This window comes from Lepidochelys olivacea (assembly GCF_965140295.1).
Source record: "Lepidochelys olivacea isolate rLepOli2 genome assembly, chromosome: 4".
In the NCBI taxonomy this organism is placed as follows: domain Eukaryota; kingdom Metazoa; phylum Chordata; order Testudines; family Cheloniidae; genus Lepidochelys; species Lepidochelys olivacea.
Window position 1 is genome coordinate 105,816,945 of NC_140414.1, and position 17,859 is coordinate 105,834,803.

Below are 17,859 nucleotides of genomic sequence, written 5' to 3' on the forward strand. Positions count from 1 at the left end.
TCCTGCGGCTAGAAGGGCCAGGATTAGACAGCAGTAGCCAATCAGGAACCATCAGGCAAGATAAGAAGACCTGCCTGCTTCATCTGAGGGGAGTTCTGGGTGTCGCTGGGACAGGAGAGGAGTGCCTAAGTCCTAGCCCAGAGTCCTGGGCCGGGGTCTAACTGTCAGAGTATACCTACAATTAAACAGTGTGACAACCCATGTGAAGTTTAAGAGCTCAGGCAGCAAACTTTTTAGTTTCACTTTACTTAACTATGCAATGGCTAGCAAAAAAAAAAAAAGCCTGCTGCAGGAGACTGCTCCAGGGAAGCTTTGCAAAGTGAAAGTGTTGTGTAACTAGCTGTTAAATAGGTTCAAATCTAAACATATATAGTACAGAAAATAGTAATAGGTGACAAATGAACAACTGATTTCCATGCCCTCTTTCAGCTAGAATCTTGATATTTGGTGAAATCATTAATTCTGGGCTGTTGATTAAAGAAATCTAACCAAAAAGCCAGTGTCTGAAATCTGATCTTTCTAGTAAAAATCACTAAAAGGTTATTGGTCACTTTTGTTGGATTTCAACAATGCAAGTGCCCTTACATGGTTATTATGTTCATAAAAATTATATTAACACCTACTATGAGCGGTCATGTTGGGTGTGAGGCTCTAGTTTGGAGAAAGGGAGGTCATCTGAGGTCATTAGTGCAAGATAGGATTTGACCTGTTTAATCAGATATGTAGCCCCAAAATTTCCACAGATCTATTTATGGGGTAATTACAAACATTACAGTCATTTCCATGATGCAAGCTGCTGCTTAAGGACCCGATCCCGTGAGAGGAACAGTTCAGGAAGACCTCTGAGTCCAAACAGATCCCCACTGATATCAGTGTGGCTCTAAATAGACACAGGAGTCCGCCTGCATATTGTAACTTGCAGGGTACGTTTTAAGATTACATATTTGCTCATGGGCACTTTCATGTTGCACTAGGGAATGTTCAATCATGGGCTAAAAGTAGAATGGTAGGTGTGAAACATCAAAGGTCAGTGAACCCCTTCCACTCAGAACCAACATAGCATTACCACAGCTCTTAAAACAGACACAGTCAATAACATTCCCATGTGATATTAATACAATCTGCCAGTCTTACATAGTGTCAATGTTGCCAACTCTCACAATTCTATCATTAGTTTTGCGATATTGGCCCAGCGCCTGGAGTTATGTGATCTCAATTTATTTTTTTTAAATGTAAGTTTCTAGCCCATATGGATATGGAGAAAAACTTGACAAGATGAACTTTAAAGGCTCAAAAAGCTGCAGGCAAACAAAGAACCTAAATCTTACGATTTTTAAAAATCTTATAACGTAAATCAATCTCATGAGTTTTGAGGGCAAGACTCATGATTTTTTTTTTTAACCTTTAGTGTGGCAATACCGCAGTGTTTTAAGATATGGGGAAATTACTTCATTATTTCAAAAAGTGGGGGGAATTGAAAATACAGTGCCTTGCACATTGTGTTGTCAAAGTGAGTGCCAAGTACCTCTTTGACAAAAACATAACCCTTTCATTGCTGTTCTCTGTTACAGCCGCTGTGTGACCGTACAGTAGCAGGCACATAGAGCAGCACCAAAAGTATGTTTTGCCACAGGTATGGGGTATATAGTGTAGCATTTAAGTAACTTATAAATTAAGGAGGATACTCTACCCTTGTTCCTCATGTGGAACTTCCACTGACGACCATAAGAATTCCATGCAAAGCTCAAAGGGAAAATATCCCTCTCAAAAGGAGAAACTTATTTTTAATAAATAAAACTCGTAAGCACATACCGTATTACTCTGATTTAGCGTGTGTACCATTACAGTTACACAGTAAAAGCTACGGTTTTTAAAAAGATCACAAACTACAGGTATACGTTCTACTCAGTCCAAGGATATTTCCCAAGGAACTGATACATAATCCTACTCTGATAGGAGGAAAGTGGGAAACTGTACTTTCACAAAGAGGGTGCCACAGACTGAGGACTTCTTTCACATCTTTTTCAGGATTTACTTTTCTTTTTTGTCTCCAAAACCTTAATATTTGTGCTTGAACAAAAGTTTAGGTCTCTTAAGTTACTGCCCTGTGCTGATTTAAGAACTGACATTTCATTTTTCTCACACTGATAGCACAGTATTGGCACACAATGCCACAAAACAGCAATTTATAAAATCAATCTAAACCCAGTAGTTTATTCAGTTTAACAAGATTTAATCCCAAATTCAGAATGTTTGGAGGGGAGAGGAAGAAAAAAGATGTGATTGAAAACTATAAAGAAAACCCCTCCCTAATGGAGGTTACAGGCATTCTTGCAAGAGACCAACTCACTGGAAGTAAAACTTACAGAAAGGAAGGATGACTTAAAGCTATTGTATGTACACATTGCAGTTAAACTAAACAAACAAACAACCCCCCCAAAAACACAGCTTGCACCATTTTCTTAAGAAATGGAAGTTATTCACAACTGGAGGGCCAACCAGCTTTTAGTTAATGTTACTGTAAATCCAGAACAACTCTGCTTGCTTCTGGTGTACAAGAAAGCAGAATCTGGCCCATTAAATTCTAATTAGGCAAAAAGACAAGGACACATGAAAAGACTTCTGTAACTTTGCCAAACTGGTCCAAAAACCTAAAATAGTAATGAACTGTAGATGGAGAGGGATTTTGTCATTTTCCCGAGACCGCCTTGCAAATTTCATGCATAAACTGAATGCATATTGAAAGAATATGCCACTTAAAACATATTGTACACCTTAAGAGGTATATGTTAGGTCTGGTCTAAACTACAGAGTTAGGTTGGTGTAACCCTAACTCTGTAAACATCTACACTACAATGTTGCTCCTGCTGATGTAAGTTGCCTATTACCCTGACTTAATAACTCCACCTCCGCAAGAGGCGTAGCACTTAGTTCTATGTAGTTAGGTTGACGCAGTGTCAGTGTAGATACTGCATTACTTATGTCAGTCCCTGGCAGCTGACAGACCGAGGATCGCTGTCCTGTCAGCCCCATGTTGTGGGACTCAATCAGTCAGTGCCCTACCATGCTCCATACACACAGTTAAACTATGCTCCTGGTGAGGATGTGCACGGCCGACAGAAGGAGCATAGTGTGGAATGTTGTAAGAGTCCAAGAATGCTCAGCAGTCTCATTGTTTGAGTGGCTGAATTTTTTGACACCACTTTAAGAAGTATTGTTCAGTTGTCAGTGGTGCGGGGGGGAAGAGGGAATTAGTTTTATTTTTTAAATATGTATTTTTATACCATTAGAACTCTCATAGAGGTAAGGTGTGTTAGAACAACTCAGCAAGTGCCTTGAGACGATCTTTCTGTGTCTCATGGTATAAAGCTGAAGGGAATTAGGTCATGTATAGTTCTTTTCCACTTGCCAAATTGCTAATGAAAATATACCATATGAATAAAGGTATTGCTATATGTGATCAACCAATGGCCTATCTAGTCCAAGGTCCTACCTCTGCCAGTAGCAAGTATCAGATCCTACAAGAAAAGTACAATCCCCCATGATAGGCAGTTATTCAATACCATACCCACACAGGAAATTTCTTCATATTCCTGCAATCAAAGATTTGTTTATCAGTGAATCTGACATTCGTATTTATGTTATATCTCAGACTGAGAAATTCCATTTCTGTTATTACCAAATTGTGCACATTCCTCTCTGATATTCTTTTTCTGGACTTTACCCTTTACTAACCAAGTTACTCATGTATACTACTGCTCCTAAAAAGCTGTGGTTATAAGGTAGAATCAGGTGAGTCTGCTAAGCCTGTTCTGTGTGGAATAGAAAAAAGTGAATAGGATCTGCCCCAGACATTTCTTTTACTCAAAAACATTCTCATACTTTTCTTGACTTAGTTATCACTACATTTAAGAGGCCAGCTCCCCAAAGGGTTAAGGTACATTGGTCCTGGAGAACCTTAAACTAATGTTTCCTAAGCTTGTATCTCTTCTGAGTAGCGTGAGTGTAAGAGAACTTCCACTTCTAGTACTGTCAGTCCAGCAGATTTCCACTGATCAACATTACATTCACTTAAAAACCCTAGCTTTTGGAGCTTGATGATCAACCTGGTAAACTCCTGCATCAGTTGAAATGACTGGATTTAAATCAGTCAGGTACTGCGATACAGCATGGTATGAATACCTGTTTGTTTCCAATCTGATAACTACCTCACCAGCATTTACTCAAGAACTGTCAAGGAAGGTACAAGAAATAAGAGGGAGCAGGGATGAATATGAACATTTCAGGGGAGGGTACCAAAGATGTATTTGGTGTGCTGTCCTTGGGTCAGTGAATGGGAGCCGGAAGATTTGTGGGAGCTATAGTCACACTAGAATGCCATTGGAAGAGCTATTGATAGGATTGGTCTTGGTAAAGAGCAGGTGAGAATTTGAGATCCTGTGCTGTGGGTATGGTGGATTTGGGCATCTCTCTAGGGATAGGTATTGACAGGACTACCAAGTCCAGTTAACTCTTCAGGTCCATTGATTTCCATTCTTTCTTTAGGAGCAATGCCAGTTATAAACAGTTTCAAAATTGTTTAGTTCATAAAATATTCAGGAATGTTAGCATAAGTAGGTGTCTTTCATTTTACGTTCCACAGAGACATCTGGGGATGATAGGACATGTTTCAAGTCCATGGCTACAAGAAAATGTAAAATCTCTATCCTGCAAGCCTGGTTTCTTTGTCAAAGAGAAAGTGAAGAGTCATAAAAATATATAACTGGACTAAGTCCAGGTTTCTTAGCAAAAGAAGAAATAGATGGAAGCCGCTCTCTAGGGATTTGAGATGACATTTAAGTGTTACAGTAACAACTAACCCTAATCAAGGACTAGGGCTCCATTTTGCTAGGAGTAGGCTCTGTACAGGCAAGTAACAAAACCAGTCTTTGCCCCAGAGAACTCACAATCTACAAGACAGACAGTCTGCAAGAGGTGGATGAAATTGACAAATGAGTGAGGGTGGGCTCTAAGAGTGAGATAACACTAAAATGTTTTTTCAGAAAAGTACAAGTCATAGCTCACTACTTGCCTAACAAATGCCACACACAGGGAACTGTAGGCACCACAGCAACTATAGGTTCCAGAAGATCAGTGGTTCCATGTCACAGGCTGTTTTGTACCATTCAAGTTCACATAGAAAACTGTGTTAGTAGTTTTAGCCTTTTCATCTTTTGTTCCTTAATAACAATCTAAGATTAGGACTTTCCTCAAAACTCTTCTCTTCTCCATTTAAAGTAGCATCTGCCATTTTGGTATGACAGGTATACGACGCAGACTTCAGCTCTTTATCTGCATTCTAACAAAACAGCAAAGATTTTTTTTTTGTTTAATTTAACGTTAGTCCCCCAAAACTTTCTCACTGTTTGCATTTCCTACTCCTAGTGTCTTCAGCTTACCCATCTCAGGACTCTCTACATTCTAGTAACTTGCAGTGACTCCAGCATAGCTTTTTCACTTTAACAATAGATTTTACCTAATGGTTTGTTCCTTGTAGAGCTATTCTAAACACTTCTTCAGTCCTTAGGCTTTCAGTTCCACTTTTGTGATTGCAGGCAAAATTGGGTATCTGGATGTTTATTATGGCCTTTCAGGATTTGTGGATGGGGGCATATTCTGCAAGTGATTGGACCTTACAGGAATCTTCTACAATAAATTATAATATGTAAATGAAGATCTCAGAAGAGAGATGTTGGTGTCTTGTGTTGTGTTGTAACAAGCACCTCTATTAACTTGATATTTGCAGTAAGAAAATAACAGGGTGGGGAAATGTTCATCAGTAATAAAGTACAACAATGTGTTTTCATTTTCAGCTCTTAAATCACCCAGTACTTTAACTATTGAAAGTGCAAGAATTATGGAATTGGGTTTATAGGCATGAATCTTGTCCAGTTGAAAATATCTGGGCTGAAGGACAGGGAGTCAGAGAGAAATCTGCTTTGGTGTAATGATATTGGTGCAAATTTCTACAGTGTAGACAGATCTTCTGTCCATCTTCCACAAACATTTTGTGTTAAAGCCATGAGAGTTATATCTGTAAATCTAAATAAAGAGCTTTTATAGTGTTTATTGATTAAAAAGAATTGATGGATTCTGAACCATTCTGCTGAGCAATTCCACTAGTAGCATTATTGTAGTTCTACAAAACTGTTCTCAGTAGTAACACAGAATGTAAAATTTACCTGTATTTTCATCTCGCAAACCACCAAGTCTAAATATCCTGATACAGAGAGGTACCCTACTCCACACTGTTGTCCCAAACATCTTATTGCTCAATACTTATCAAGCTCTGTTGCTAGATTAGATACTTTAAACTAACTGCTGGAGCTAAAGGAACGTAGTGTGCGTGTGCCAAGATTTCCTACTGGCTCAAAAGTCACTTATTCTAAGTTGTAATTTTTATACAGACCACCTTTTCAGATTGTCTGACTGTAACATAGGCAACACTCGGTGAGACTTTGTACTGAACCTCTCAGCAGTGCAGCTCAGAATTCACAGCTCAGTGGCAGTGGGGGTGGTGAGGGGAAGCTAGAGGGGTTTAAAGCCACCTTTTTACCTTCAGAGTTCTTGGCTGCTCTGAGGGCTGGAGCGTTCCCTGTGTAATCTAGAGAAGCCCCGAGGGTCTAACAGCAGCCTCCCTGAGTTGCTCTGAATCTCCTCAGCGCTATGTGTTGCAGCCTCACCCCTGATATGCGCATGCCACCCCCAGTGATGCCCCTTGTCATAACCATAAGGGTAGCCTAAAATTCCTCCTTATCTGTAAGGGGTTAAGAAGCTCAAATAACCTGGTTGGCACCTGACCAAAGGAACCAATGGGGACAAAAGATGCTTTCAAATCAAGGGGGTGGGGGGAAATCAGTTGACTAAGGAGCAAGTGACTGATTATGTGATTTGGCTGACAGCTTTGGCTGCGGGTAGAAGAGGCAGGAAATAAAAAACAGGTCCTGTTGCTAACTTGAGTGGGACCAGGGAGTTTCTCCACTGGGAGACCCGAAGACAGAAATCCTGGCCTTATTGAAGTTAATAGGATTTTAACACTGATTTTAAGAATGTCAAGATTTTACCCTGGGTGCTGTTTGGTCTTTCCTGGTAAAGGCCTGGGGAAAGAACCTGAAAGGAGCTGTGATCAGAAGCCACTGAGAGGAGCTAGAGAAAGACTGGAACTATTCACAGACCTTAAGAGGAGGGCTGTGGAGAATTCCTGAAGACCAGGGACTGAAAGGACAATAGAGCCATGAAGCAGGGACTGTGTTTTGGCCCCTGACACAAGAGAAAGCAACACCCCTGCAGTGAGGGGGAAAGCACTATGAAACTCTCGGGAAGGGCTGAAAGGACTCTGAAGCCATGCTAGAGGGGCAAAACGACATGGGGATAGAACAGGTTAAAAAACAAAATCCTAGTTTTTGCAAAATAGTTCTTGTTTAGAGTGTTTGAAATTAACCCTTTTAAAAAAACAATGTTGCAGGAATTTTTATTGAAAACATCAGAATGGTGATAGAAATTGTATTTACTAAAAACCTAGTGTTTGGTAATTGAAAAGTTTGATAAGCGTTTTAATAATGTTTTTGATGACAATGGAAAAATATTGAAAAGATGTACAACTCCCCCCTATAAAAACTGAACACATTTTGTTTTTGAAAGAAGGCCATTTTCTGACTACAAAGAACTTCAGCCAACTCTGGTTGGTGAGCCTGGATACAGGGTGAACAGCTGAATAAATTTTGTTTAATAACAATAAATGAAACCCCATAGGGGAGACTTTTGTATTAAACATCAGCATGATGTGGGAGACTTTACTGATTTTGCTAAGGTGGGGCCTTGAAGTGAAACTGCTACACAAATAGTGTGTGCAGATGGAGAGAATATAGCAACCAACTGACAGGACCAGGAGGGAGGAGAAGCCTTAATACAGTGTCTGAAACAAAATACTTGTTTAAAAAGTTACATTGACTGAGGGAGGTTGTGTATATGAGACTGGGCTGTTGTCCCACATGTAACTGGCTCTGTCTAGCTACAGTAGTTTGCTATTCTGAGAAAAAACACAAAAAATAGTCCCTTTTTTAAACTAGCAAACACTTCTCTTGAAAGATAATTGGTTTTTTATACTAAGAACTTTTTTTTCTTCCTTTAAATCTTCAGAGGTTTTCTGACTTCTACTGAACAGAATTTCACAGCAATTGGCAAATCCAGGTAATGAGAGCAAAATACTGAGGCACAGATCTTCAAAGGTAATTGGGCACCGAACTTCCATTGATTTCAGTGGGAACCAGCTTCTTAATATCTTCGAGGCTCTGGGCCTGCATGTGTTCTCTCAGTGACCTGGGTTCTGCTCGATAAGCAATTCCTGCTTATTGTTAACAACTTGCTGTAGTAATTCCACAATATCATCACATCTCCAGATATTTCTCTAACAAGGAAAGTGAAAGAGGTACATTTGTGGATTTTTTTAAAACCAGTTTTGTAGATTTAAGAGCAAGGATATTGGGCTGGATCCTCGGCTCCATTTAATTGATTTTGCACGGCTCCTGCAGGACTAATCAGACTTAAAGCCATCTTAAATGACTCTCTGAAGATTTCGCTGGCATTGGAGAGGTAGGGGGAATATTTGGGTTGCAGCTTCTACATCATCTCTCTCCTGAACCCAATGTAGGAGGCATGTTATAAAAAAATGAAGCATGTTCAAAGTGCCTCTTTGCCATGTTGATCCTTTGTGGCCAGAATGACCCCTTACAATTGCAAGCAGTCAGTGGACAGAGCAATCCTGGTCTTATATACCTTTTGGAGAGTCTGAGAAAACATAGAACAGCTCCAAGACGAGGACACCTTAAAGGAGGTTTAGAAACCAATTTTGCACGCTCCTCCTCTGCTACTGCCATCCACCTGCCTCAACATGTGGCAAACTTTATGGGATATGCAGTGACTGGGACAGCCCCTATAGAAGTGGGGAGGAGAGCACACACTGGGGGAATGCAAGGGTGGCCCCTACTACTCTGCCCATTGGCCAGCTGGAGTAAGAGGGGAGCTGACTGGTCCCTTGTTGGGGCTAAATTGTGGATTTTTTGCCTTCCTTGCAGCAGTCGGGAGGCACAGTTAGGTTAAACAGGAATAAGATTTAGTAATCAGTGGTAGTACTTGGTAAGGATGTTGGTTTGTCGCAACTTGCAGCCAATTTCCAGTGTGGTTAAAAGGCAGGGATTGTTCTCAGAGTAAAAGACCTGGGATTTTGATGGTAGGTTTTTTATACCCAGAGAATAGGGCAGGGGTGGGCAAACTTTTTGGCTTGAGGGCCATATCGGGGTTGCAAAACTTTATGGAGGGCCGGGTAAGGAAGGCTGTGCCTCCCCAAACAGCCTGGACGCCGCCCCCTATCCACCCCCTCCCACTTCCCGCCTCCTGACTGCCCCCCTCAGAACCCCCGACCCATCCAACCCCCGCCCCCCACTTCTTGTCCCCTGACTGCCCCCTCCTGGGACTCCTGCCCCTAACCACCCCCCGGGACCCCAGACCCTATCCAACCCCCCTGCTCCCAGTCCCCTGACTGCCCCAACCCCTATCCACACCCCCACCCCCTGACTGTCCCCTGGGACCCCACCCCCTATGCAACCTCCCTGCTCCCCTGACTGCCCGTCCCCAGAATCTCCACCCCATCCAACCACTCCCTGTCCCCTGATGGGACCCCCTGCCCCTTATCCAACCCCTCCCGGCCCCTTTACCACGCCACTCAGAGTGGCAGAAGCTCACAGCCACGCTGCCTGGCAGGAGCAGCGGGCCACAGCGCCGGCAGCTCAGCGCACTGAGGCTGCGAGGGAGGGGGAACAGCAGGGGACGGGACGGGGGTAGCCTCCCCGGTCGGGACCTCAGGGGCTGGGCAGGACGGTCCCGCAGGCCATAGTTTGCCCGCCTCTGGGATAGGGGGAGACCTTGTGGCATGCACGGGCCAAGTTCCTCCCCCCGCCACATTTCAGTACCTTCTGTCCCCCTCGCAGGTTGTGTGGCTGCGAGTGAAAGGATTCAGATGAGAGAGCTGAATCTAAGGGGTAAGCTGAGGAGAGTCTACCCTGAGTTATGGGCTATACAGTAGGAGCCTTGTAACCCTGCACTGGAACCACTTAAAATGCCTCGTATGCAAGAGTCTGGTTGACAGGACAGGTAGCGCCCCTCCTTTGGTTAAGTTTAACAAAGTTGCAGCATGACACTTAAAATCTGTCCTTGTGTCTGTCCTCGTTCGCTGACATGTCCTGAAAACTGCTCTGATACAGCTGAAGACATGGCTTATTAACTGTAGAAGTTGGATATGCTGGCTGCTGCAACTGATATTATTGTTCTCTCATTACACTGACAACAAACTCACACGCCCTTTACGGATGACCTGCTTAAGATTTCTTTTTATGGGGTCTGTGACACTTAATGTGTCTTTTTATTGCAAAATGAAGGGCTGGAAGGTGTTTTCCAAAGAAACAATTTTTTAAATTTAACTTTACTTTGAAATAGGTGGAATATCATGAGTAGAGGGATTACTCGGTGTCTCAGGTGTTGACTGGGTGTTTTCTCATTCCCTAACCAAAGAACAGGGTGCAGAATCCTTAATAAAGACTATGTTCCCAGGTGTTTATTATTCACTGAAGTTAGATAGGTGTTAACAAAAAATAACAAAACAAAGAAACCCCAACAAATAACAGTCTGACTAAAAATTCCTTCCAGGCAGTATACATCTCCAGTAAAATAGTCTTGCTCACCTTACTCACAAAGAATCCCAGCCCATACATACTCCACACATGAACAATACAAATCCACTTGCCTCCCAAATTGCTTCATGCATCTTGTTTCAGATATCAATGCTGACTTATGATGCTTTAGTCTAAATTGCTCAAATACTGATTTCTGGCTCTGCCATTGTATATCCAACCTCATTAATTACCTTAATCTACCCAGAAAGCGTTAAAAGGAACACCTTATTTAAAAAGTTGGCAGAAGAATGATAAATTTTTGTCCAGAATCAATACGTAAGATTAAAACAGTTTATATGCCACACACTGATGTGCCAAAAATATTTTTCCGTATTTTTTACCTATGTGCTCATTAAAGCAAGGCACACATTTTTCTAAGGGAAAGAGAAGTAAAACTTTACACTTACAAGTCTATTCTGCACCATGTAACGAATATAACACCACTGCCAGCAACATTTAGTGCATATGCTTCCCTGAAAAGAGAGGATTCCTATTTTGCAGAATTTAACTGATGCAGTCCACTCCCAGTGTCTTTCAGTTACTGAGCTCAAATTAACATTTGACTTGGCGCCATAAATTCAGAACTGAAGATATTGTGATGGGCAAACATCGTACCTATCTCTAACAAGGGGAACAAAGATGACCCTGGAGAATTATAGACAAGGCAGCCTAACTTTAATACCTGGAAAAATACTTGAACAAATTATTAAACAATAAATTTGTAACTACCTAGAGGATAATAGGATTATAACGAATAGCCATCATGGATTAGTCAAGAACAAATCATGCCAAACCAACCCAATTTCCTTCTTTTGACAGTGTTACTGGCCTGGTGGATGTGCGTGAAGCAGCAGATGTGATATATCTTGATTTTAGTAAGGCTTTAAAAACAGTTCCACATAACAGTTTCATAAGCAAACTAGGGAAATGTCATCTAGATTAAACTACTATAAAATGGGTGCACAATTGGCTGAAAGACCGTACTCAAAGAGCAGTTATCAATGGTTCACTGTCAAACTTGAAGGGCGTATCTGCTGAGGTCAGTCCTGAGTCTGGTACTAGTCAATATTTTTGTTAACGACTTAGATAATGCTGTGGAGAGTATGCTTATAAAATTTGCAGATGACACCAGGCTGGGCAGGTTGCAAGCACTTTGGAGGACAGGATTAGAATTCAAAATGACCTTGACAAATTAGAGAACTCATCTGAAATTAATACAAGATTAAATTCAGTAATGCCAGGTACAAAGTATTACACTTAGGAAGGAAAAAAAAAATCAAATGCACAACTACAAAATGGGAAATAACTGGATAGAAAGTAGTGCTGCTGAAAAGGATCTGCAGGTTATAGTGAATCACAATTTGAATACAAGTCAAGAGTGTGATGTAGTTGTGAAAAAGGCTAATATCATTTTGGGGTGTATTAATAGGAATATCATACATAAGACACAGGAGGTAATTGCCCTGCTGTACTCAGTACTGGTGAGGCCTCAGCTGGAGTACTGTGTTCAATTCTGGGCACCACACTTTAGAAAAGATGTGGATATATTGAGAGAGTCCAGAGGAGAGCAATAAAAAAAGATAAAAGGTTTAGAAAACCTGACCTAATAGGAAAGGTTAAAATAAATTTGGCATGTTTAGTTTTGAGAAAAGAAGATACCTTGATAGTCTTTAAATATATTAAGGGCTGTTATAAAGAAGACAGTGATTCTCCATGTCCACTGAAAGTAGGGCAACAAGTAATGGGCTTAAAAGATTTAGGTTAGATATTAGGAAAAACTTTCTAACCATAAGTTCTGGAATAGGCTTCCAAGGGAGGTTGTGGAATTCTCATCATTGGAGATTTTTAAGTACAGGTTAGACAAACACTTGTCAGGGATGGTGTAAGTGCAGGGGGCTGGACTTGATGATTCTCAAAGTTCCTTCCAGCCCTACATTTCTATGATTCTATGGCAGGAGATCTTTTCTTGAGCTTGAGGTAAGATACTAGCTACAACCTTAACAAATACCTACTCCTATTATACAGGAGTATGTACACCACTTTTACAAAAGTTGATGGGAGGGCTAGTGAGGATGAACACAGGAATTATCATTTTTTGCCAGGTGTCTACAATGTTATTGAACCTTAAAGTACCTTCTAAAAGCAACCTGTCCTGGCAGCAGTAAACAATCGGTGTTTTGCATGCGTGTGTGTGTCTGAGAAAGATGATAGCCACAGCCTTCCCAGGCTGTCACTGGCCATTTCCCATTTTGATGTTCCGATCGAAATAGCATCCTATGATTTCCTGGGCCTGCCAGGCACACCAGCAGAGAATGGATCGAAGAAGATAACCTCTGTCTGCTGCTGTTCTTTTATAGGCAAGCCCTTGTTGGCCTGCTAATACCAGAACTTGGGAGAAGTACTGGGAGTTAATACCCTAACCAAGGAGTGCTGCCATTGGCCAGCAGTCACAATGCCCTCCATGTGGGGGCACCAAACCACCCAAAATGGGCTGGTTGTGAAGGGCCAGACCTCCTTTACTGATGTCAAATATCCATTGTCAATTTACAGCACTGTCTGGGAAATCTCAGGTCTGATATTTCAAATGCACAGTAAGAAGTATACAAGAAATATTTCAGAAGTAAAAGAGAAAACACATTTGTCTAGGAAAAAACCTTTAACTGCACTACAGATGCTAGGATAGCTATCAATGTATTTTTGTTTTAATGTAAAGCATTATTTGTATACCCACAACAAAACATGGACCTGCAGAAGTTTTCAAGCAATCTTCTAACAGCTTCATACGAGTCTTCTGGAGCTCAGGACTGTCCCACTCTTCTGTTTCTACTCCCCAGTATAAGTCTATGACCTGGAAATCAATGTATAACACACTGTTAGTTTTATCCATTACTTTAAGCTTCTCCTACATAACAAGATGAACAAGATCTCAATTAAGAGATTTGTTTTTTTATCTTTAAAGAGTTAATGTGGGCCAGTGGGTAGAGCAGTGGACAGAACTGGGTGCTATTCCCAGTCCTGACATGGACCTGCTCTGTGATGTAAGCAAGTCAACTTATCTCTCTGTTTCCCTTCTGTCTTCTCTATTTAGACTGTAAACTCTTTGGGGAAGGGACTGCCTCTTACTATATGTTTGTACAGCACCTAGCACATTGGTACCCTGATCTCAGATGGCGATTCTAGTTGCTATTGTAATGCAAATAATAAATGAATAATAATAATTATAAGACTCTCTGGGCAAAATCCTGGCCCCTATGAAGTCAGAGTCTTGCCATTGACTTCAACACAGCTCAGATTTCACCCAATGACTTTTTGACCCACCAGAGATCAAACTATCCTGTGCTAAAATGAACAAAAAAGACAGGACTGGATTAGATATTGTAATATCACTCTTCCTTTGTTCCTTAATGTTTTGTTGCTCTGGAAGCAAAAAATGCATGAATTTATAATAGCAGATGGCTTGCTGTTATGACTTTCATCTGTTGCTATAGATTCAGTTTTATAATGCTAATAAGATGCAAGCAAATGCCTGGAAGAAGCTGGTTGAGGTTGCTACATTTATTTAAGGAGATTTAGTGATGAAGCGTGGTTTCACTACATATTTTAACTAACGGATAGAAGTTTTGTTATTACAGGACCTTAATTTAAAAGAACAGAGTCCTTTATCTGTCCAAAGGTCTCAGGTTTTTTAAAAAATAAACTGATGATATATCCTACTGCGATTTGCTTATTTATGCTACTATCAGCTTTCAATACAACCATGTGATACTATTATAAAGAAGTCATTACTGCACAATTTAAAAAAATTAATTAATTTACATATTTATTTGTATTATAATAGCACCTAGAGGCCTCAGTCAAGATGGAATCATATTGTGCTTGATCCAGTTTGAACACAGTAGTAAGAGAGAGTCCCTGCACTGAAGACCTTACCATCTAAAAATGTATATGGTTGATGGATTAGTCAAGTTAACCCTCTTGGAAACAGGCAAATCTTCTTAGGAAGGTTCTGGTAACAATGGCTGATGGATTATAAGACCCAATCCTGCAAACAGTTATGCACATGCTTTACTGCCATGAGTACTCATCATAGTAAAGTTAAGCACATGTGTAACTGTTTGCTGGATTGGGGCCTCAGGCACTACACGCTGGAGGTAAGTGACCACATGTGGTGAAACAGCCTAAAGAGTGAAGTGCATTATAAAGTGGAATAAAAGAGCATAATGTTAGAAAGAATAATTTTATACATTTATACTTTACATAAACTCTGTCCCAAACACCGGTCTGAGCAAGAAACTTCTTTGCAGCTCTTGCCATCTCAGCTTTCCTGCATCTCTCTGCTTCATTGATCTTTTTCTCTTTACAAGTGAAAATATTTCTTTTCTCCCTATTTCTTTCTCTTTCCCATTATTTATCTCTGTGGATTTATTATTGAACTCTGTGTTGTTTTCATCAGATGCCTGAATATTAGAATTGCATAAGACATAAATTAACTAATTCAGTCATTCTCAGCTCCAAAGATACCGTATTTGAATTTGCAGCTGGATGAACTCAAGATGTCACTCAAGAATTTTTCTCAGGCATCAAAGGAAATTTTTACTCTAACTGACCAGTCAGAAGTCAGAGAACTTGAGCTAGGACAGAAGAGAGAACAGTGTGTCAAGGGCTAACTTTCCAGCATGCTGTGTGCCTTTCCTCTATGTGTTATGAAAGGTGAGAAGGTATCTTTCTCATAACAAAATCTCCCAGAAAAATTTCAGTAGGATAGAGAAAAACCTAGTATCTTATGTTTAAATGATTTTATTGTTATTGTCTTCTTACTTTATGAATCAAACAAACTTTGTGTCTTGAATGCATGATAAATGCATTCTGATTTATTAAAATGTGATTATCGCCAGAAATGGGACTAAGTAAAAATGTCAGCTTTCTCAAAAGGCTTCTCCTTGGGTGTTTTCTAAGTCATAACTTCTTTCTTTACTGACAAAAAAGAAAGACGACTGACCAGGAATTCTATATTTTCACAGTTTTTTTCTTGTGGGGTGAATACCTTGTGCCACTGACTTTCTGTTCTTTTCAGGTTCTTATTCTATGCTCATCACTGTAGTATTTGAGCACCTTCCATTAATGCACTGAGCAATGGGACTAACGTCTGTCACATTTGTTCTCTCATCCTCTCCCCAGGTGAAAAAGTGTGTGTAGTAGGCAGTGTTTTGTTTTGTAGTGTGTGTGTTATTGTTCACAGTGTTGTTGTAGCCATGTTGGTCTCAGAACTAGATGGCATCATGGAACAGGCTACCAAAATACCCTGAGAGAATCTGCTTCAATAGGGAAAAAAAATCTGATCCAATTGCACATATCTAGTTGTCACCTAACACCCCACACTGGAACCCATACAGGGTATCATTAAACAATTATAATCAATATTTGATGGGGACCACATCCTGAAAGAAATCTTTCCCAACCCTGCCCCCCTTCTGCCTTCAAACAACCGCCAACCTTGCCAAGCTCATCATCAGAAGCAAGCTCCCCACAGGCCAGGACACACCAACTCAAAGCAGCACAGACTCTGCCGTAACAACTGATGCAAAACTTACGCCCCTGAACACAGTTATCACAGCACGTGACGTCCCTCATCCAATGCACTAAATGCCCCAACAACAACTGTGTGGGTGAAATGAGACAATCACTAGGCTCTTGAAGGAACACATGCAAGAAAGTGATAAAAGACAAAAACACCATATCCCCAGTGGGTGAACACTTCTCAAAGTGATCACTCTATATCTGACCTCTCAGTCCTCATCCTCAAAGGAAACCTGCGTAACATCTTCAAAAGACAAGCCTGGGAGCTTAAATTCATAACTTTGTTAGATACTAATAATCATGGACTTAATAAAGCCAGTGGATTTATAGCTTATTACAACAATCTGTAACCCACTAACTCCCCCTGCCCCCACTTCTTTGTTCTAGGACTCCAGAGATGTTAACTGGGCACTTCACCTTGAAAGGTTTCTTAGTATGTGTTAACTTCTTATGCTAAACAATCTGTTCCACCTTGTTTTTAGCTGTGACACTCTGTGGGCAAGTCTACCCTTAAAACACTGCGTGGGTGTAGTTGCACTGATGCAGCTGCGCCACTGAAGTGCTTTCATGAAGATGCTCCAAGCCAATGGGAGAGTGCTCTCCTGTCAGTGTAGTTAATCCACCTCCCTGAGAGGTGGCAGCTAGGATGGCAGGAGAAGCTCTCCTGCTGACATAACGCTGTGTACACAGGGGGCTAGGTAGGTATGTCACTCAAGGGTGTGAAAAATCCACACCTGAGTGATGTTGTTATACCGATAGAGGTCTGTAGTTTAGACCAGACCTGAGTACCTTTTCCAGATCTGAAGAAGAGCTCTGTGTAAGCTTGAAAGCTTGTCTCTTTCACCCACAGAAGTTGGTCCAATAAAATATATTATATACTCACACGTTATATGTTTATGTTAGAAAAGGCAAGGTCAAAGAAACGCACCTTGCACTTACACCAGAAGGGGCTGAGGTTTGTGATGGTTTTTAGCTGCTGGGGAGCTTATTCCACAGTCTTGGGCTGGCCTCCTGCATACATGAGCTTTCTTTTTATTGTAGCTTCAGGTACTTTCTCAAAAGCAGGGTTCATTGGGATGCTGGAAATGAATGCTTGGAGCAATGGTTGTAAAAGGGTAGCTGGGGCCCACTTCCCTCAGTCCCTTCCGAGAAAACCTCAGCGCCCGATGATGGTAAAATGCTGAAGGCATGAATGGGGGTGGAGCATGTATTAATGCAGAGGCAGCACTGTAAAAGAACTACAGTGACTGGTGAATAATCTTTCCTTTCTGCTCAAAAGTGAAGTTTAGAATCTCCCGCTACTAACACGTGGGAAATACATTATTACTGTTGTGCTAGACAAGAGGATGTTGTTGGAGCATGTTTTTAGGCAATCACATTATCTTGCTGAAGCTGGTGGATGCACTAGCCACCTTTCATTCATGCTAAATGAAGGAGCAACTAAATCCCCATTGGTTCAGGGACAGCTGAAACAATAGACACCATTGCTGAAGGCACAGACCAGCATGGGAAGGGC

The 17,859-nt window shown here is 41.0% G+C and overlaps 1 protein-coding gene across 3 annotated transcripts in view; it reads right to left on the reverse strand.

The window, feature by feature from the left end:
• The window catches only part of NWD2 (NACHT and WD repeat domain containing 2), a 126,691-nt gene that overhangs the window by 45,929 nt on the left and 62,903 nt on the right, over window positions 1-17,859 (reverse strand). The window contains exon 3 of one of the 3 annotated variants that reach the window (XM_084627104.1): window positions 13,498-13,614. The exons of 1 other annotated variant lie outside the window; for it this stretch is intronic. In XM_084627104.1, the coding sequence (XP_084483230.1) occupies window positions 13,498-13,614 (117 nt within the window). Of the gene's footprint in view, window positions 1-13,497; window positions 13,615-17,859 lie in introns of those variants that run through there. One more of the 3 variants, XM_084627106.1, reaches the window with a different exon arrangement.